The 22,419-nt window shown below is 42.5% G+C and overlaps 1 protein-coding gene across 16 annotated transcripts in view; it reads right to left on the bottom strand.

Moving 5' to 3' along the window:
* Positions 1-22,419, bottom strand: part of dlg5a (discs, large homolog 5a (Drosophila)) — a 220,779-nt gene that overhangs the window by 13,738 nt on the left and 184,622 nt on the right. For all 16 annotated transcript variants that reach the window (XM_038783233.1, XM_038783226.1, XM_038783227.1 and 13 more), the window contains 7 exons: positions 22,216-22,355; positions 18,009-18,173; positions 16,050-16,233; positions 9,529-9,677; positions 8,832-9,002; positions 5,257-5,453; positions 468-611 (listed from right to left, as the gene is read on the bottom strand). In XM_038783233.1, coding sequence (XP_038639161.1) covers positions 468-611; positions 5,257-5,453; positions 8,832-9,002; positions 9,529-9,677; positions 16,050-16,233; positions 18,009-18,173; positions 22,216-22,355 — 1,150 coding nt within the window. The remainder of the gene's footprint in view (positions 1-467; positions 612-5,256; positions 5,454-8,831; positions 9,003-9,528; positions 9,678-16,049; positions 16,234-18,008; positions 18,174-22,215; positions 22,356-22,419) is intronic.

Genomic DNA, 22,419 nt, shown 5'->3' with positions numbered 1-22,419 from the left:
GATTAACATCTTGCAATAAATCTTAAGTGTCCACTCAAGCCTCCAGATATATGGGCACTCCCAAGTATTCTTTGCCCAGCTATATAATGAACAAAAGATCCTAAAAGGAACTCTTCGGGTTTAAAAAAAATGGCCAAATCCCATATTGATACAAGATAAACTTATTGAAAGGGGCTCAAACTTTGGGTTTGAATGAAAGGTCGCAACCTGAAACATTAAATTTGTTTCTCTCCCCACAGACAGCCAAATCCCGCTGAGCACTCCCGCACGATCAGCTTTGATTTCGATTTCTAGTAATGTCACTGTACCTCAACAGTTTCCTTTTCCCCAGCTGTTGCAGAGAGCACATTTTCAATTAAGTAATGCATCAATACTTTGAGGTATGAATGAAGACATTCAGATAAATCTCCGAAGAAACCACAAGTAAATATTTGAAAATTAAAGCAAATCTGTTGATTTACACTTACCTAGTGGGCATCTGCAGAACTTTCCAGAGGAATCTTTCACTAGCATGTCCTTCACAGCATCCACTAATGGTCCCAAGATAAGCACAGGCCTTGGCGAGATGCATTCTATCTTCTGCACTCTTTGATAAGCCAAACTTCCACAATCTAACAGCGAAAATAAATTCCAATATACAGTCAGCCTTAAAAAAAATATAAAATAGCAGTAATAACTGACAAATCAGAGCTGTATTTAGTAAGTGAGGCAGAACAACTAGATAAAGAATAGTTTGGTAAAATATGATCATCTTACATCTTTGAGAAGAGGCAGACTTTCAATAAAACACACAGCGCTGTAGTGCAGGGCATCAGCCAATACAGAGAGGTGACTGTCGTGGTGGGAACACCAATCACAGCCTTTGTAGCTCAAAATCTGCAGATTGCTCAGCAGCAATACAGTGGGTCCTGACTGGCGGACTCCCCTTCAGAACAGGAAAACCTTGCCAGATGTTGAGAGGCGAGGAGAGACTTAGATCAGTTCAGACACAGATCTCCTGAATTGTGAAGTGCCTGAACTTTCATTGAGTAAAGGTGCAAAGCAGTAGCCAGATTTCTGGCATCCGATCTGGCAGGCAGCCTGAGGCAAAGGTGAGATCACCGACCTAACATTGGGGTGCGGTCCTACCACGCCTTCAGTGAGGTGAGGAGAAGGTGATGGCCAACGGCTATTATGGGGAGACTTTTGTCCTCCAGGCCAGGGCTGAGCAGTGCGGGTGAGCAACCAAAATGAACAGAGACTACCTGGCCAAATAGCCAGCGGCAGCAGCCAGCCAGGAGCACATGTGGTCGTCGAGGGCCGAGGTCCAGCCATCCGAGCGAGAGGCCCATCCTCACACCAATTCTTCTCACAATTCCGGTAGACTGCCCCCTACAGCTCACAAGCTTTGTTTAATTTGTCACTGAGCAGCTTAGACAATCATCTGCTTTTTCTTAAGGAGGCTTCACTTGACAGAAGATTCTTTAGATTTATTGACGAATCGTTGAAATCAAGACCTAAATCTCCAGTCAATGTGGAGAGACACAATGAATCTGGAAGTCAAAAAAACGCAGAGGTTGAAGACGAGGCAGAGGATGAAGCTAGGCAAAAATACAATTTGGCACTTTACTTTAAAAGGTTTGAAGCATTGAGCAGTGAGAAAACTGAATATTGATCCTCAACAACAACATCCATAAAAGGTTTTGGTGACTTGTCTGATGTCATCGACCTGCCGATTTCCGGAGACAATATCTCTTCAAAAACGTGAACAAGATGTGGACTCTGAAATGGAACTACAAGATACTGCTCAAGCTCTTTGTCCTTCTGCTGCTGAAGTGAGGGGCTAAACCTACGCTGAAAACACTGCCTTATGGTCAAAATTTGTTCCACTGGGTATGATTGAATATGTTGTAATAAATAGACCAGAGAACATAGGTAACATTGAAAATTTGAGAAAAGATTTTGAGGTTCGAGGCCAAAAGCAGTTTAGAAGTCTTCATGAATACCATTTTCTGAGGGTGAAGAAATATGGTGTGACAGAAAGGACAAATTGTTTGATTTTTCAGTCGACTGATTTGTTTGCAAATTATTCCCTGACCCTTGTAAAGGGAAACAATCATTTGTTGACGGGTACTCAAACTGGAGAAATGTTGAAAGAGATATTGCTGATCATGAAACTTCCAAAAGTCATACTAAAACAATGTGTGCATTCCTTCAAAGATGTAAATTATCTGGAAGAATTAATTCTGCGTTATTTGAAATGAAGTATTCTTATTGAAGTAAAGTGCTGGGACGTGTTGTTGTCACAGTCAAACTGCTACCTTCCTTGGGACTACCTCTGAGAGGACATGATGAGTTATCAGTGTCAAGTCGAAGAGGTAATTTTTAAAGCCTGCCTTGAATATCTCAGTTAGGGCAGCACGGTAGCATTGTGGATAGCACAATTACTTCACAGCTCCAGGGTCCCAGGTTCGATTCCGGCTTGGGTCACCATCTGTGCGGGGTCTGCACATCCTCCCTGTGTGCGCGTGGGTTTCCTCCGGCTGGTCCGGTTTCCTTCCACAGTCGAAAGATGTGCAGGTTAGGTGGATTGGCCATGACAAATTGCCCTTAGTGTTGGGTGGGGTTACTGGGTTATGGGGATAGGGTGGAGGTATTGACCTTGGGTAGGGTGCTCTTTCCAAGAGCAGGTGCAGACTCGATGGGCCGAATGGCCTCCTTCTGCACTGTAAATTCTATGAATTTGATGAGCTTCTCAAAAAGCATTCGAAAACGTATCAGTTTTGTGACTCAGTGAAGACCAACTTTTTAATGCACTGAACCTACGATCACTTCATCACTATAATGACAGAAACCAATTCACTAATGAAGCCAAAGATGCCAAATACTATTCCATAATAGTACTTCAACATCAGATGTGAGTTACGTGGACCGATTAACATTAATTGAAAGATATGTGACCAGCGATGGTGAAGTTGTGGAGCGATTTCTGCAGTTACAAGCCTACACGTCTGGGTGCCTGAAGACTATGGTTTTGGATATCATTTCAAGTTTAGATTTGGACACCAAAAATTGTCTTGGGCAGGGCTTCGATAGTGCTGCAAATATGGCAGGAAAAAGTTCAGGTCTACAAGCAATATTGAACAATGGAAGCCCCTGTGCATTGTCCATCCCATGTTCAGGTCACTTCTTGAATTTAATCGGCAATGCTGCAACTGAATCATGTGAGGCAGCTGTGCATTTTCTTTTACTTTGTTCAAAACATGTATGCTTCTTTTCACCCATCAGTGGAATATGCAGCAATCACGCTTGGAGCAGGGACATGGAAAACATTTGATGGTCAAAAGAATTTGTGACACCAGGTGGTCCGCTCGTGCAGATGCTATTTTGGGTTTGAGATTGAACTTTGTCGATATAAAAGAACGCTTCTCAAACATAGCCACATCAAATTCAGCGAAACCGTGTACGAAAGTTGCAGCGTAATCCTTAGCAGAGAAGTCTGAAAAGTACACAATTGCAGTTTTACTGTTTTATGGAATGTTTACTTCAAAGAATTAACGCCACCAGACAATTGCTGCAAAATGGTGATACAACTTTATTGACTGTTTCACAATTGTTAGCCTCAGAAGCTTTGTCATGGAAATTTGAAATGACCATGCCTCAGTGGAAACAGAGGCACGGACATCAACAAAGAATATAGGTCCCTCTGAAGTTGAGAAGACACTGGAAGTTATTTTTTGGTGAAACTAGAGACAATTAAATCAATTTAAAAGGGAAAAAGATCATCATTGAGACTGTCAATGTTATTTATGACACAGAAATGAAATGAAAATAATGGTGCAAATGCAGGGTAGAAGTGAATCTCTGAAGAGGACCGTTGAATAATTTTGCCTGTTTTTTGATGTTGGATGAGAATGCCGAGAGCCGCTGCAGTATGAAGTTCTTGAATTTTACCGGGAGGACATAGACACAAATCTTTCTAAAGCTGAAGTGAAGCAATTCATTCATTTCATTAATAATTATGAGCTCTGTACTTCCAGATCATTAGCTGATTTGTACAGACTTGTACGTGATGGTTTGGAAGCAACCTTTCCAAATGTGGAAACCATTCTGAACATCTTTTTAATACCTGCCACAAATGCTTTCTTGTTGAAGAGTTAAAAATTATCTGCGAAGTACAGTGAGTCAAGACCATTTGAGTAGTTCAGCAATACTGACAATTGAGAATACATCCTCACAAGATTTTTCCTACGATGTTGTGATTGATGATTTCGTGAACTTATGAAAAAGTGCAGAATAAAAGCCTTCTAAGTTGCTATGCATTGCAAACAACTAATGAAGCAAGAAAATCTAAAAATGTGTCCTTCCACCATGTTCTCCAGTTAAACTCTGCCCTTCAAGAGAGGATGTAAGCTGGTCTCCTACTGTGGCTGATGGCCTTATGCAGACAGTCATAACAGATGAGTAACCGCCAACCTCCATGGCTCTATACAAGCCTTAGGGAGAAAATCTCTTATTATTCTTCTGCACAATTAAAGAATGGAATCCTGCCAGATAGTTGCCAGCACAGCCACTGATATTTGACTTGAACTGCACATCCCACTTTGTTGGGTGCACTGGAATTTTTCTGGCTCATTCTGTACTGTGCTCTCCTGCACTGTGCTGCAGTTATCATCGGCTAATTTCTCCACCCTGTTGCTCATCAGCCAGCTCATATTTGCTCGTCTCAAGACACACAGATCGCAATACTGACCATCTCTACTGCCATGCTGATGACAGGTAGGACTGGATTTCAATTTATCAATTAGTACAGGTTTGTTGTTGTCATAAGTTAAAGAGCACCACATCAGTCTGATAAGCAGTGATTTGGGGTTTCTGTGCCTTCCATCATTTGAGCTGAGGGTGGGCGGGATCAGGAGGGCATTAATGTCATGGTGGGCGACATTTTACACCATTGGGGTGCGCAACATAATTGGAAGCGGGGAGCGGCATCATTGGGGGCAGGCTGCCACATCACCAGGTGCGGAGTGTGACCCCAGCAAAGATGGAGGCGCGTGGGAAGCCCCCAAAAATGTCTTTCTTTGAGACTGCTGCTCAGGGTCCACCACAGTGAATTAAAGCTGATCCCACTTCTCACAATTCAATGCACTTGGGTGGCATGGCTACCAACACTCCCTCAGAAGTTGGGCTTTCCCAATCTTCTTTTGACATAAAGCCATGGCTCACGCTTAAGAGCTGGTTGCTCATTTCTCGATAAAAAATTAACAAAATAAATACCTTCCAACAAAGGGATAGAATCAGTGCTTATGGCATCGAGGGCCAACATCTCTTTTCCATCTTTTGAATTATTCCTTTTATGTTTCTGCTTTCGTCTGAAGAATGACCTTCGGGCCGCCGCTGACAGAGTCTTCACTGAGCCATTTTCATCCTTGACCTCTGACATACTATGTCTTCTGCAAAATTCCTGATCCATCCTGCCAGAATACAATTTAGCAGCATGCCATAGTTAAAAACTGAAATGAGAACTCTAAACAAAGAAGTGAATCCAGGGGCACAGGAAAACATCAAAAATTATTCTATTCTCCCTGTGTTTGCGTGGGTTTCGCCCCCACAACCCAAAGATGTGCAGGGTAGGTGGATTGGCCAGGCTAAATTTCCCCTTAATTGGTAAAAATGAATTGGGTACAAAGGTCACAGCCTACTTCCCTCTGGATTACTACAATTATAATAAAGGTCGTAACCTTCAAGGAGCCAGAAGCAGAGTGGGTGCACGCGAAAGAGGCCTCCTGCACGGGGACCTCCCTCCGGGCCTTCGCCACGGCAGCATTCCCATCCCCACCCAAAAAAACACTCCAGCAGCCCGGTGGTGATAGCCACCGTCCAATCCTGGAACCAACTACGGCAGCGATTTGGCCTGACCAAAATGTCAGACAAAGCTCCCATCTGCCACAACCATAGGTTCACACCAGCACTGACTGACGCCACCTTCAAAAGGTGGGGGCAGGATGGAGGGACACTGACAGTCAGGGATCTATACACGGACGGCAGGATCGCAACACTGGACGAACTGAGCTAAGGTATCTACAGCTCAAAAACTTCCTACGAAAGGAGACAAGGACGTACCCACAACCGCCACGACAGACACTACTGGAAGAACTACTGGACGCAAGCATATTAGATAAAGGAAACTGTAGTGACATGTACGCAACAAGAAAGAAATGGGAGGAGGACCTGGGGATTGAGATAGGGTGGGGACTCTGGAGCGAAGCACTGCATAGGGTCAACTCCACCGCCACGTGCGCAAGGCTCAGCCTGACGCAGCTAAAAATGGTACATTAAGCCCACTTAACAAGAACCCGTATGAGTAGGTTCTTCCCGAAGATGGAGGATAGATGTGAACGGTGCCAAGGAGGCCCGGCCAACCACGCCCACATGGTCTGGTCTTGCCCCAGACTTGCAGGGTACTGGACAGCCTTCTTCGAGGCAATATCCAAAGTGGTGGGGATGAGGGTGGAGCAATGCCTGAAAGTGGCGGTCTTCGGGGTTTTGGACCAGCCAGATCTATTCCTGGGGAGGAGGGCGGACGCCCTTGCCTTTGCCTCCCTGATCGCCTGCCGGAGGATCCTGTTCGTCTGGCGGTCAGCAGCACCACCCAAAGCTGCAGACTGGCTGTCCAACCTCTCGGAATCTCTCCATATGGAGAAAATCAAATTCGCCATCCGAGGGTCAGACGACGGCTTCCACAGAACATGGGAGCCATTCACGCAAGCGCGAGACGGCAGCGAGATCCGTCCAGGAGAAGCAAGCGACAACACCAACACCAAACCCATTCGAGTATTGCCCACTGTAATTGTTTCTCCGGCACCCAAATGTATATTCACCTCCCCAGTCTCCACCCCCCCTCCCCCCACCAACAGTCGCCCACTTATGTGTTGTAAATAATTTTGCCAGGTGTACAGAGTTGCTGCTGTTGAGCTGGTGCACAATACCCTACCAGTTAATCTATTTTATTGTATTTCTTTTTTTTTAAAATTATTTTTATTATTTACTATATTCTTTGGTATGTTTGGGTGTGCCCTTCTCTTCTATATATGTGTATATATATATATGTCTCTTATCCGGTGTACATAACGGTAAATATACTTTGTTCAAAAACACAATAAAAAACATTTATAAAAAAAAATAAAGGTCATAACCTTAAAATCAATACTGAACAAGGTGTAACAATCCTAAGTGATCCAATCACACACAAAATAACAACACAAAATAACAACAATCTGAAAGATTCTGGCATTCAGGCCACCATTACTGAAATCTTTAACAATATTGAAATGATCCCTGGCACGGTCTTTCACTCGAAAGAACATTGAGCACTCAAGACTCTTGCTTTCTTCTTATTCATCGTTAAATTCTGGATATGGTAATAATGTAATGTGTACTCAAGTTTAGCTGAAGGGGGCAATCACCTCCCTATTGGTACCACTTTATGTGGTCCCAAATCACGTGCCATTAAAAGCAACACAAAATTTTATCATTAGCCAATTTATCAGAATATTCCACTGGGATTTTACCTCTGGCAAACAATGTGTTTAGGCTGTACAATGATGATGTAGGTTGGTGTTGCTATACGCCTATTAAGCCTCAGGAACTATGTGCAATATTGTCAGTCACTTTTTTGACTGGATACTAAATTTAAAATGGCAAACTGGGACATATTTGGCACAGCATGCCCACAAACCGAACAATTCACCTTTCTACGATTTTAGCAGCAGTAAAGATACATGCTTCCCACCATATGCTTTCTGAATAAGCAGAAACCATCACGCACGCGGTGCATGTAACTTGAGCTAAAATTGAACTTTTAAAAAACACAGCCACTCAACGCCAAATCATCATTCACCGGGAATTTGAGTCTAGAGAGCTTGTGCCTTTTAATCATCCTACAAAATCATGAGAATGCTGTTTAGAAATCCAGGTTTCAATCTGTTATCCTACTTGCCAAGTAACAAATTCATACAGAAAGGTACAATACAAAAAATGTGACAGATTGAAACTGGCTGACATAGGATCCATTGTACTCAGCCAGGAAACCTTTTTTGTAGAGTGACTCAAAGTAACAGCCTTGAAAACATGAGGCATTCCTAGTACTGGGGCTAAAGCTTTATTTACTATCATGTCCAACTGCTGGACTGCATTGAAGTGCTTCAGTCTGAAATGCATTGTGGTCACAGACTCCGGGAACTGAGGAGACACCAAAAGATAGCAGCTTGTACGGACAGCTTTGGCCCCTGGAATTTACTTTAAATAGGCAGCACAAATAATTGCATTGATATAGTGCCTATTACATTCTCAGATTGTCCCAAACCACTTCACCTTCAATGTTCTTTTTAGATGAAAGAGTAGGGACGGTTATCATCTTAAAAATGTGGCAGCCAATTTGTACAAGGCAACACAATAACAGAGATAAATGTTTGCACCCTCCATTTTTTGATGTACTGATTGAGTGATGAATATTGGCTCAAACACCAGATAGCCCCAATGTTTCTTTAAAAAATGGCAATGGGAACTTTTACATCCATATGAACAAACAGAGCCTTGCCTTTAATATCTCATTCAAAAGTCTGCAACTCATAACAGTGCAGCACTCCCTCTGCCTAATTGTCAGACTAGACTAGAAGATGACCCCTGAAGCGACACTTACCACAACCTTCTGACATGGAAGCGTGATGCCACTGATACTTATATATTTTTAAAAACACAAGCAAAATGCAGTGCATTTCTCATTTTCAGAGTAAGCATTTAAAAAAAAACTTCTTTATTCACGCTCTCCTTTCAGCCCCTGTCATGCTTACATGTATTTGCTGGGGATTTGCCCTCTTTCCAGCTTCTGAGCATTTTCGTCCAATTGCCAGGCCATCCAGTAACCAAAATTTCCTTGTGGCAGAGTATCATCAACGTAAAGAATATCATCCTTCTTAAAACTTAGATCGTGTTCCATTTCTGCAACTCGATCATAAAGTGCTCTGGAGAAACAAGCAGAGAGAAATCCCATGCAACTCAAATGATTGCTGCCAATCTACATTATTCAGACACATGAGGGATTAGGTTGATGAGTAAAATTAAAACATGAACATCGGGTTTTCAAAATAAAGTAAAAAAAATGAAGAGATAAGACAGCTGAAGATAAAACGATTGTCAATTAAAACCCCACCACAGATGTCCCTGTGATTATACATTTGTACGAGGTAAAGTATTTGAAAAATAATACATAATTTTTTCAACATAGAAAAACTGGAATTAACATTGTTCTGTGTAAAATTATTGCATGTGTACAGAACTAACACGAAATAAAAGTGACTTAATGGCTGCTATTGCTACGTTACTTGACAGTCTTACTGTTACTATTGTTGCCGCTCAACCCTAATCACTTCTATGTATTCAGTTATAATTTTTGCTTGTCTCTACATCCTTCAGAATTTGTCCATAAAGTGCTGACTTTTTCCATGTGATGATTGTCAGAAACTTTCAGTTGACTTCCTCAAACAATACCTGATATAGAATCCATCTCCAGCTTCATCTCTGATCTTGTTGAATTCCTCTATCCTGTACTGAGCCTTCACAGAGATTGCCTCTGTGGGTTTTAGCATTTCAACATAGGCCTGTTCAGCTGTCACATTTCGCATGTCAGTGCCATTGTACTGTAATGAAAATGAAATATAATTACAATCAAGAATTAACATTGGCTTCAACTGAAATCCAGAAAATAGGGTGGCAATAAAACTTCCTGTGTCATTTTTTTTTAAAAATGGTGCATAAAACTGTCATGGTTGCTTGAAACTTCTCTGAAGTTGAATGTTTCAGTTGCCTCGCCAGCTCTCTCATTTCCCTGGGTTGCATACTGTTCCCTTGCTAATGCAGTACGGTGGCAAGAGTGGACTGCTCCTGCTCCAAATCATCTTAACAGTCACGATAAGCATATTTTCATGAGGTTGTTCCGCAAAAAGCCAAACTTTTATTTCACCACAACTTCTAGTGCTATGGTCAAACATTTAACACAAATATGGATTTAAACCCGAAGCAAAGGGAAACTTACACTTAGGAATATTGTTCCTATCCAGCTTTGATGCACTATTTATTGCTACTGAAATATACACCCCCAGAAAATAGTGAGTAATTCTATTGGCTGTGAAATTATGCCAGCAAGCTATTTAACAAAACTAGGTGGCTGTTATCATTGTACAAACAGAAAATATACATTAAATAGACAATTCCCTCCACCTGAGCCCCCCCCCCCCCCCCCCCCCCCCCCCCCCAGGTTGCTGCTGCTGACACTTTACCGCACCCCTAGAAAGTCAAGGAAAGGTTGCCACCGCCTGGAGAACGCCAGCAGGGACCCTCTCAAGGCAAACTTTATTCGCTCCAGGCTGAGGAACCCAGCCATATCACTAACCCAGGTCTCCACTCTTGGGGTTTCGGGTCCCTCCACATTAACAAGATCCGTCTCTGGGCTACCAGGGAGGCAAAGGCCAACACCTCGGCCTCGTTTGCTTCTTGCACTCCCGGATCCTCCGACACCCCAAAGATCGCTATTGTTGGACTCGGCTTCACCCAGGTAGCCAATATCCTGGACATAGCCCTTGCAAAGTCCTGCCAGAATTCTTTAAGCGCCGGGCATGCCTAAAACATATGGACATGGTTGGTCAGACTCCCTGCACATCTCGCGCACCTGTCCTCCTCCCCAAAGAACTTGCTCATTCTCGCCGTCGTCATGTGAGCCCAGTGTACCACCTTAAACTGAATTAAACTGAGCCTGGCACATATAGCTTGTGGTGACAAGCTATATTTTCAGTGGTGACAAGACTTTAAACACATAAAACTGTACGGCTGTATCAGAAAGACAACTGTTAGGCAAAATGCAACTGCAATCTATGAACTGCTATGTAGAATGACCACTTTTTTCTCAGCAAAAAACTTTAGAAATAAGATTTTTTCCTAACTATATGGTAAACAGAGGCCAACTACTTTTTCACAGGACATTGCCACAATTACTGCAGTGACCAAAATCAATATATTTGTCATACCTTCTCTAAGGCCTTTATGTTGATCTCACTACAAACAATGACAAACATAAACAAAAGGAAGGTATGAATAGTGCTATTAAAAAAAGCTGATAAATGCGCTGATATTGAGCAATGCCAACTGCATAACTTTACAAATTATTCATGCAGTTAAATAATCACCAAATGACGTCTGATAAAAATAAAATATCTAAGGCAAATGAAATTATGGCTTTGTCTCGGAATTAATCAAAGATGATAATAAATCACTAAAACGGAAAGCTTTAAATGTGCAAAAACAAGCAATGCGAAAATTAATCATTCTAAAGGGTTATGTCAATGTAGTATCAAAGAGCCATCTGGCCAGGCTACCAAGCGCTCACAGAGTGCACACAAAGACAGGTCTAATATCAGAGTGCAAAGTGAATAAATATAATTGTCCGATCAGTAGGCAGGACACACTGCTCCACAGTTAAGTTTTTTTATTTTCGGGAAAGTTATGTCTTACTGCCCCCCTGTGGACTGTACGGCCTGTTGTCAGATTAAGTAGAAGATATTTTAATGCATGAAAGTTGTTCATTCCAGGCACATTTTGGGCATCTAATAATAAGTCATAATAATCTTTATTATTGTCACAAGTAGACTTACATTAACACGGCAATTAAGTAATTGTGAAAATCCCCTAGTCGCCACACTCCGGCGCCTGTTCGGGTACACAGGGGGAGAATTCAAAATGTCCAATTCACCTAACAAGCACGTCTTTCGGGACTTATGGGAGGAAACTGGAGCACCTGGAGGAACCTACGCCGTCACGGGGAGAACGTGCAGACTCTGCACAGACAGTGACCCAGCCCAGGAATCAAACCTGGACCCTGGCGCTGTGAAGCAACAGTGCTAACCACTGTGCTTCCGTGCCGCCCATCTCAAGGAAGGGCAAAAATTACAAATATGGCAGTCCTCTCAAAAGTGAAGCACCCAGGTATCTTGACGCTCAACATGCAGAAGCGACTTGGGAGGCTCAGGCATTTTCACAGGATGGAACACAGTCACGTAGCTAGGATTTTTGTTTGGCAATGTGGCCAGAATGAGACGACCAGTAGGATGCCTAAAGCTCCGCCTCACGGAAGCTTGCGAGTGTGACATAAAGGCCCTAAAAATTATCCTTGCATCTGGGAGACACCAGCTGACAATAGAGGAAAATGGTAGCATCTCTTGCGGGCTGGCATGTACCACCATGACAATCAGTAGCTACACCAGCAGAGCAGCAAGTGCTAACACCGCAGACAATCTATAATGACACCTGTTAGCCACTTCCTACGTGGCTGAGCCTGCCTCTCATGGATTGGTCTTTTGAGACATCAGCAAATGTGCAGCCTATGAAGCTACCCTATCCCCCAACTGCATGTCCAACATCTTACACAGATGGAAGGATGTTGCCGACGGCAGATTTTAATGCATAAATTAAGTGTTCATACTTAAAATTCAAGTATGTTTATTTTCATTAAACATCTTTAGAAGCCCTTCATCATTTTTTGGTGGATGCTGGTGCAGGATGTGCCACGATAGCTTGCAGTGTCTATTTATTTATTTAGAAGTTCTGTGTATCCATGGTTGACACAGTCTGTTACATTGGGAATGCAGTGACTTTGGTTATGTAGGCAAATGCGGCAGCTATACTGTTGCAGCCTTGATGGGAGTTGCTGTTGTTTCACTTGAGGCAATATTCCTTTCAGAAGTTGTTGCATAGGAACTAGGGTAATCTTCCCCAATCCACAAGACAATGAAGCCTCACTGATGTGCAATTAACACTTAACCAGTGAGAGGCACCAGGGAATACTCCAAGTAAGAAGACTGATGCACAACAATAAACATGTACAAGCAGCATGAAGTCGGTGAAAGAAACAGGACAATCCTGAGGGAGTTTTGCTGGTGGAGGTTTAACCTTTTGAAAAATGAGAGTATTGATAGTCTCAAATTTTAATAACTTTCTCATTCATTCATTCAGTTTTCACTAACAAAAAGGAAATATTCACTAGTATAAAAACTAATGGAGCATTCTGATGACCTGGGCTCCATGCCAGCTTGGAGAACAATAATAGCATTGCAGTACATGCCCCAAGCTGTCTGAACAATAAGTCTTAGTAAAAGCACATTAATTGTCAGGTGTCTGCCTCGCAGGTGTCCGATGTAGGAGGCCCCGACATAGAACAGAATCATAGAAAGTTTACAGCACAGAAAGAGACCACTTGTTCCTGCGCCAGGTAAGCCCAAGAGGTGAAAACTAGACACACTAAATTCCAAAAATGTTGTAATGGGTGGTATTCAGCAGCAGAGGGGGTGAACTTCGCTAAGCAATTTACTAATCTCTACTCAGCGATGCATTTACTTAAAATCTTGTGCCAAAAGGAAGGAGACCACCGCATGGAGTACAAATAGAAAATGCAGGGAATCCAAAAATGAAACGCATGGGACATTCCCGAACAATGTCTTTGATACAGACGGCAAGATTATCACCTGGCTCATCAGAAGTTATCTTCTTCATGGGGAAGTGCCACAAACCGGTTCCATGTTGCTGTGATAGCATGTTCTATTTGTATCCGAAGAAATAAACCAATTATATTCTCTTGGAAAATAAACTTCAAATTATGTCTCAAGAGATACTGCTGTTAAACAGAACACTTGGAATGAGAGATATTGAGTTTGTTACTTGATAGTTAACTTAATGAATTTGTTCTGTTACTCCTCTGGGTACAATCAACTGGTTAAATATGAATTTGTGGACTTTTCTTTACCTCTTTTGTTGTAGGTGGGCATCGCAGACTAAGCCAGCATTTTTATTGCTCACCTTTAGTTGAGAAAGTGATGGTGATCCACCTTCTTGAAGCACTGCAGTCCATGTGATGGAGGTGCTTATAGGGCGGGAGTTCCAGGATTCTGATCTCGCAATAGCAAACGAACGGCATTAATTCCAAATCAGGATTCTGTGAGGCTTGGAGGAAAATTTGTAGGTGGTGGTATTTACCATGTATCTATTATCCTGGTCCTTCTAGGTGGGAGAGTTCATGGGTTTATAAAGTGCTATTGCAGGAACCTTAGTGAGCTGTTGTAGTGCGTCTTGTCGGTGGTACACATCTGCTGGTATTGAAAGTTGTGTAGAAGATGCCAATCAAGTGGGCTGCTTTGTCCAGGATGGTATCAAGCTGCTTGAGCGTTGTTGGAGCTGCATTTCTCCAGGCAAGGGAGAGTATTCCATTGCACTCCTGACTTGTGCTTTGTAGACAGGCTTTGGGTGTGGTCAGGAGGTGAGTTACTTGCAATAGAATGCCCAATCTCTCTCCCACTCTTGTAGTCACAGTACTTATACAGCTGGTCCAGTTCAGTTTTTGGCCAATGGTAATGGTCCAGGCTGTTATTTCATTATCTCTTCTAGCCTGAAAATGATATCGATCTGCTAGCCTAACCAAATTTCCAGGGCAACAGCCAAATTTCTATCCAATCATTCATATTTCTCACATACATATATATTAAACAGTAAACTAATCAATTAGATTCTGTTTGGTATTAAACTGATTGAATTGTTTGTAAAATGGAAATGTTCATGAGAGCCAATTGCATAAACAACCAGATAATCTATTTGGGTGATATTGAACTGGAGTTAAATGACAGGTCTCTGCCTAATTAATCTGCAAACTGCCCCAGGTGCACTCTGACGTAACTTGTTTCCGCTGCTTTCTTGTCTTGCAAGAAAAATAACTGAGCATTGTACCAGATTGATTTTTTTTATGGCAGCACAGCCACATTTATGATAAATAAAGTAAACCCACTGTGTTATCCACTTTTTGGTACCTAGCTCTGAAATCTCAGGTAACTTATTTTTCATACAATAAGGGTTTGCAAGGTAAGGAGGCAAGGTGCACTGTCCAGCAAAGCAAGCCAGGATCAACATTTCAACAGAGGAGTTATATAACACAGCAGAATTAATGAAAGAATAAGAACATTGATAAGGTTCAGGAGTCATTTGTCAAGTTTGGGGGAAATCTTTTGAAAGCATGCTATGCTATTTAGGAGGCAAGATAGTGCCTGACTGCATAACATTTTTAAGTGCTATTCGACACACTAGGGGTTAATGATAACCCTGATGAGAAGGGATAATCTATAGTTGGGTGAGGTCACCTCACTTCTTGGCTCGATGCACCACAAATGTGCAGTGTTTAAATGTGACCACTTACAAAAGGAAACCAGAGTGTGAAAGGTAAAGGGCAATTGTCACTTGGCTACTGAACTAAAATTGTTACACTCAAAAGTGTATGCAGTGTTATCACAACAACTCCATTACTTTACTGACTGCGTAAGCAACCCACAAAGCTCAAAAGGACCCATTTTGACACTGTGTAGAGTTGGATAACATCAGCTGGCTAGAATTAGCCTTTTCACTCCGAGATGACTTGAAGTTTCATCATTATTGGCTTGAATTTCATCCTTCCCATTCCCTGGTGAAAAAGCCTATGCTCTAACTCAGGGGTGGGCAAACTTTTCCGTGCAAGGGCCACATTCAGAAATTCACAATTCACAAAGGGCCGCATAGTATATTAAGTAAAATAATTACTTCACCCGGTTATGATTCTGGGCGCCTCATATAGAACATAGAACAGTACAGCACAGAACAGGCCCTTCGGCCCTCGACGTTGTGCCGAGCAATGATCACCCTACTCAAGTCAACGTATCCACCCTATACCAGTAAGTAACCCAACAGCCCCCCCCCCCCCCCATTAACCTTAAAAAAAAATTTTTTTTTTTTAAATTAAAATTTTTTTTTAATGACTTGGTGGGCCGCAGAAATATGCGGCCCGCGGGCCGTAGTTTGCCCACCCCTGCTCTAACTGCTCATGTGATTCATACGGGAGATTTTAATGTTCGAAGAATCATGGGCATTATTAAAAATCTGAAAAATTATGGGAATTTTGAGTGAATCGTTGGCGCTGAGTAATGCTGTAAATCCTTCTGCCTTCTTACCTCCAGTAACTTATCCCCAGGCACCAGCCCATCAGGGCCACTTGCTGGACTCTCATCTTCCACCTTTGCCACAAAAACCCCGTACAAATTTCCGCCACAAATTTGAATGCCTAATTCCATCTGAGTTTTCTTTAGGAAAAGAAATCTTGGCTCGGCAATTTGATTGGTTGAATCAACTGACTTTCTGTTGAATTAAAAGTACACAAAAGAAAAATAAGGAACATGTTTATCTGCAGGCAAATGTTGACACACGTAGAAGTAACTTGCCAAGAAATGTATGGAGTACACAATGATTTTTAAAAATCCTTTTGCCCAATATTAATTTTTCACTTTATATTTATTTATTGCAGATTTTTTAAGAGATCGCTTTCTGAAAACTAGCAACAGAATCACAGCAAGGTAGCTGTTAATCCTATGTAAATTCTTTACATCTCATCTTGTCAATTTTCTTCTTGCCTTCTGTTGAAAGACAATGGTTGCTTACTATGATTTTGCTCAACAGATTTGTCAGCAATTCTCCATTGACAATAGCAAGGACTGCGACACAGTTCCACACACATTCCCGTTCAACTAAGGAAAACACACAATCCAGCAAGGACTGGTGCAATAGGGCAATAGTGGTCACTCTGCTTGATTTACCCTCCTTTGATTAGCTGTACTGACTCCAATGGTCCTACTGCTCCAGCTGAGATCATTCAGCATAGAACTGAGATAAATCTGGGATATCCCTGGTCAATGTGGATCAGTTTATTTTGCTGGAAAAGAATAACAAGCCATTTTCCCATAACTTTTGTGGACCATCAAGTTCATCAATGCATTTAGCAGTATGTTTTGTCCCTCCCTCAATTATTGCCCCTATACCTAGAATACCATGTACCACGATAGGGTCCAGTTACTGGCACCGGTAGCCCCCCAGTATCTTGATCAAGGGGCAATTCTTAGTGCGAGCCTGGACAGTAAGGATTAATCATGGAGGCATCACAGCCAGGCCATGTCCCGTCTTCACCAAACGTCCAAACATTCAAAACTCTTTGAATATGATCTCTTCCTCCGGAAGAACGTTACCAACCAGGCGGAGTTTCCTTCGTGGAACAGTTTCATCGATCTTAATGAGACCACAATATTGAGTTGTCCAAAACTGAATCTAGATGCCTCTCACCAGACGAGAAAAAACAACAAGCTTTGCAAGGTAACTTAGACAAAATCTGAACTATAAAAACAAACCCGGGTTTAAAATAGAAAAATATGACATTAGCCACGGATATATAGAGCTGCGGAAAATATTTAGTTTTTCACTTAATGAATGCTGAATGAAAAGTATGGCACATTCTCTGCAATATTGTGAAAATTAATTGTTTTGAACCATAAATTTGCAACATTCAGCCGATCACGTCTGCACCGGCTCTCGGCAACTCACCTGGTCCCACTGCCTTTTACCTGTAACCCTGCAATTTTTTTCTCTCTCCTGATAACTATCCAATTCTTTTTTGAAAGCTACGATTGAATCTGCCTCTGCCACTCTCTCAGGCAGTGCATTCCAGATCCTACCATTCACTGTGTAATAAACGTCCTCCTGTCGACAATTCTTCTTGTGCCAATTACATTCAATTGGTGTTCTCTAGATTTCTATCCTGCCAGCAACAGAAGTCGTTCCTCCCTATCTACTTTATCCAGATGCCTCATAGCTTTGAATACCAGTAAATAATGCCCTGTTTAAACATTTTCTTGTTGTTTTGCTTGCCTAATGCCAAATCTGATCATTCTCTTCAAAGTAGCACAACTATTCTAACTGTGGTTCACTGACCAGGCAAAAGAAATAGGTGCATGAAAGCTCACAGAAAATCCACTTTGACCACAGTCAAAATCATCTGCGTTATCCGAATGCAGTAAAAAGGCCAAGTTTTATTGCTGCCCACATCTCAGTCATAGTGCCGTAGAACTGTTCTGTTCACAACTGACCTGATTGAGTTACGTGGGCTAGTCGTTGGGGTGGTTTGCTTTGATGGTGGGGTTATTGTTCCTTCATCCTGTTCACTCACAGCGTCAATTATGGAGTGGTTGTCGGGTGTTGTTGCTCCACTGCCTTGGGGAGTCGTCTGGTTGCTTATTGGTTCCAGACGAGAACTAGCAACACAAGAATCATACAGGCATCAGCTATCGGTCATCAAAATATCTAGAAGGGCTTAAAGGATACCAGCATAGAAGACTAGCAATAGTTATCGTACACATTCACAAGTCCCACAGTTACTAATCAATACCTTGGCCGCAATGAAGTGCAGACCCTAGCAACACCACTCCACAGTAAATTTCTCTTTCTAAAACCCACTGAAAATTACACACGGCAAATGGGCAAAAGCTGCAGTATCAACTTGGAAACAAAATGAGGGACAACATCCAATGTCAGTAGCATAATTAATCCATAAGCAGTATTTGTATGAAATATGTCATTAATACTCTAATTCACGTTATTTTATGACGCAAATTTCAGAAGAATGCACAAAGAACAAAGAAAATTACAGCACAGGAACAGGCCCTTCGGCCCTCCCAATTTGTGTCGATCCAGATCCTTTATTTAAAGCTGTCGCCTATTTTCCAAGGATCTACTTCCCTCTGTTCTCCGCCCGTTCATATATCTGTCCAGATGCATCTTAAATGATGCTTTCGTGCCCGCCTCTACCACCTCGCTGGCAAAGTATTCCAGGCACCCACTACCCTCTGCGTAATAACCTTTCCATGCACATCTCCCTTAAACTTTCCCCCTCACCTTGAAATAGCTTGTTGCTATCCACCCTGTCCATACATCTCATAATTTTGTAGACCTCAATCAGGTCCCCCCTCAACCTCCGTCTTTCCAATGAAAACAATCCTAATCTACTCAACCTTTCTTCATAGCTAGCACCCTCCAAAGCAGGCAACATCCTGGTGAACCTCCTCTGCACCCTCTCTAAAGCATCCACATCCTTCTGGTAATGTAGCGACCAGAACTGCATGCAGTATTCCAAATGTGATCGAACCAAAGTCCTATACAGCTGTAACATGGTCTGGTCACTCTTGTACTCAATACCCCATCCGATGAAGGCAAGCATGCTGTATGGCTTCTTCACCACTCTATCGACCTGTGTTGCCACGTTCAGGGTACAATGGACCTGAACTCCCAGATCTCTCTGTACATCAATTTTCCCCAGGACTCTTCCATTGACCGTATAGTCCACTCTTGAATTGGATCTTCCATCTGCTATTTCTCTGCCCAACTCTCCAATCTATCTGTATTTTGCTGTATTCTCTGACAGTCCCCCTCGCTATCTGTAACTCCACCAATCTTAGTATCATCTGCAAACTTGCCAATCAGACCACCTATACCTTCGTCCAGATCATTTATTTATATCACAAACAACAGTGGTCCGAGCACCGATGCCTGTGGAACACCACTTGTCACCCTTCTCCATTTTGAGACTCTCCCTTCCATCACTACTCTGTCTCCTGTTGCCCAGCCAGTTCTTTATCCATCTAGCTAGTACACCCTGAACCCCATGCGACTTCACTTTTTCCATCAACCTGCCATGGAAAACTTTATCAAACACCTTACTGAAGTCTATGTACATGACATCTACAGCCCTTCCCTCATCAATTAACTTTTTCACTTCCTCAAAGAATTCTATTAGGTTTGTGAGACATGACCTTCCCTGCACAAAATCATGCTGCCTATCACTGATAAGTCTATTTTCTTCCAAATGTGAATTGATCCTATCGCTCAGTATCTTCTCCAACAGTTTGCCTACCACTGACGTCAAGCTCAGAGGTCTATAATTCCTTGGATTATCCCTGCTACCCTTCTTAAACAAAGGGACAACATTAGCAATTCTCCGGGACCTCACCCATGCTCAAGGATGCTGCAAAGATATCTGTTAAGGCCCCAGCTATTTTGTCCCTTGCTTCCCTCAGTAACCTGGGATAGATCCCATCCGGACCTGGGGACTTGTCCACCTTAATGCCTTTTAGAATACCCAAAACTTCCCCCTTCCATCTGTCGACTTGACCTAGAGTATTTAAACATCCATCCCTAACCTCAACATCCGTCATATCCCTCTCCCTGGTGAATACCGATGCAAAGTACTCATTAAGAATCTCGCCCATTTCCTCTGATTCCATGCATAAATTCCCTCTTTTGTCTTTGAGTGGGCTAATCCTTTCTCTAGTTACCCTCTTGCTCCTTATATACGAATAAAAGGCGTTGGGATTTTCCTTAACCCTGTTAGCCAAAGATATTTCATGACCCCTTTTAGTCCTCTTTATTGCGCGTTTGAGATTTGTCCTACTTTCCCGATATTCCTCCAAAGCTTCATCAGTTTTGAGTCGCCTAGATCTTATGTATGCTTCCTTTTTCATCTTAGCTAGTCTCACAATTCCACCTGTCATCCATGGTTCCCTAATCTTGCTATTTCTATCCCTCATTTCCACAGGGACATGTGTGTCCTGCACTCTAATCAACCTTTCCTTAAAAGACTCCCACATTTCAAATGTGGATTTACCCTTAAACAGCTGCTCCCAATCCACATTCCCTAGCTCCTGCCGAACTTTGTTATACTTGACCTTTCCCCAACTTAGCACTCTTCCTTTAGGACACTCTCGTCTTTGTCCACGAGTATTCTAAAACTTACGGAATTGTGATCGCTATTCCCAAAGTAATCACCGACTGAAACTTCAACCACCTGGCCGGGATCATTCCCCAATACCAGGTCCAGTATGGCCCCTTCCCGAGTTGGACTATTTATATACTGCTCTTAAAAAAAAACTCTCCTGGATGCTCTTTAGAAATTCTGCTCCATTTACGCCTCCAACACTACATGAGTCCCATTCAATGTTGCGGAAGTTAAAATCTCCCATCACGACCACCCTATTGTTCCTACATTTTTCTATAATCTGTCTACATATTTGTACCTCTACTTCACGCTTGCTTTTGGAAGGCCTGTAGTAAAGTCCCAACAATGTTACTGCATCCTTCCTATTTCTTATCCCCCGCCACATTAGTTTAAAACCTCCCCAACAGTGTTAGCAAAAGCACCCCCAAGGACATTGGTTCCAGTCCTGCCCAGATGTAGACCATCCGATTTGTAATGGTCCCACCGCCCGCAGAACCGGTTCCAATGTCCCAAAAATCTGAACCACTCCCTCCTGCACCATCTCTCAAGCCACGTATTCATTCTGACTATTCTTGAATTTCTACTCTGACTGTCACGTGGCACTGGTAGCAATCCTGAGATTACTACCTTTGAGACCCTACTTTTTAAACTTATCTCCTAACTCTCTAAATTCTGATTGTAGGACCTCATCCCATTTTTTACCTATATCGTTGGTGCCTCTATGCACCATGACAACTGGCTGTTCACCCTCCCCCTTCAGTATGTCCTGCAGCCGATCTGAGACATCCCTGACCTGTGCACCCGGGAGGCAACATACCATTCGGGAGTCTCGTTTTTGACCACAGAAACGCCTGTCTACTCCCCTTACGATTGAATCCCCTATGACTATAGCCCTGCCAGTCTTTTTCCCGCCCTTCTGTGCAGCAGAGCCAGCCACGGTTCCATGAGCCTGGCTACTACTGCCTTCCCCTGGTGAATCATCTCTCACAACAGTATCCAAAACGGTATACCTGTTTTGGAGGGAGATGACCGCAGGGGACACCTGCACTGCCTTCCTGCTCTTTCTCTGCCTTTTGGTCACCCATTCCCTGTCTCCCTCACCAATCCTAATCTGCGGTGTGACCAACTCATTGAACGTGCTATCCACGACCTTCATGCGGTGTAACAGGAGCTGCAGCTGGACACACATCCTGCACGTATGTTTTCAATATTCTATAGAAACATGTCGAAAATTGAAGAATATGATTTTTTAAAAAAAATTAAATGTTTTTGATAATTTATACATCAGTTTAAGTGAATTGGAAACGTGCCTGATTAAAGTGCACTAAAATCACATAAAATGTTTAACGTTCATTTAAAACCTGGCTGACCTGGCAATAGCTGAAGATGACCCAAGGTGGGAGTACATATTCAAGAAAAGCTAAACATGTCCATTTCTAGTGCAGCCATTGGGAGTAAACCTACTGAATTGCTCAGAGAAATCAGTGTACACGTCTAGGCTCTAGTTCATAGGATTGAAGTCTCACCTGGAACGTGAGTGGTTACCCAGTTGATACATATGTGGGTTATATTGCGCCAAGATGGTGATAGTCTCGCATGGCTCTGTCTGTCCAATAATTAATCGGGCCTGTTGCTCCGTGGCATTCCTCAGATTAATACCATTGTACTGTTAAAAGATATTAAAACATCACCTCCACTGCTATGTATGCAACAAAGAATGCTTTCTGAAA

The sequence above is a fragment of the Scyliorhinus canicula genome, chromosome 22 (assembly GCF_902713615.1).
Source record: "Scyliorhinus canicula chromosome 22, sScyCan1.1, whole genome shotgun sequence".
Taxonomy (NCBI): domain Eukaryota; kingdom Metazoa; phylum Chordata; class Chondrichthyes; order Carcharhiniformes; family Scyliorhinidae; genus Scyliorhinus; species Scyliorhinus canicula.
Note: the sequence above shows the minus strand (reverse complement) of the source record. Positions and strands in the feature narration are given on the sequence as shown.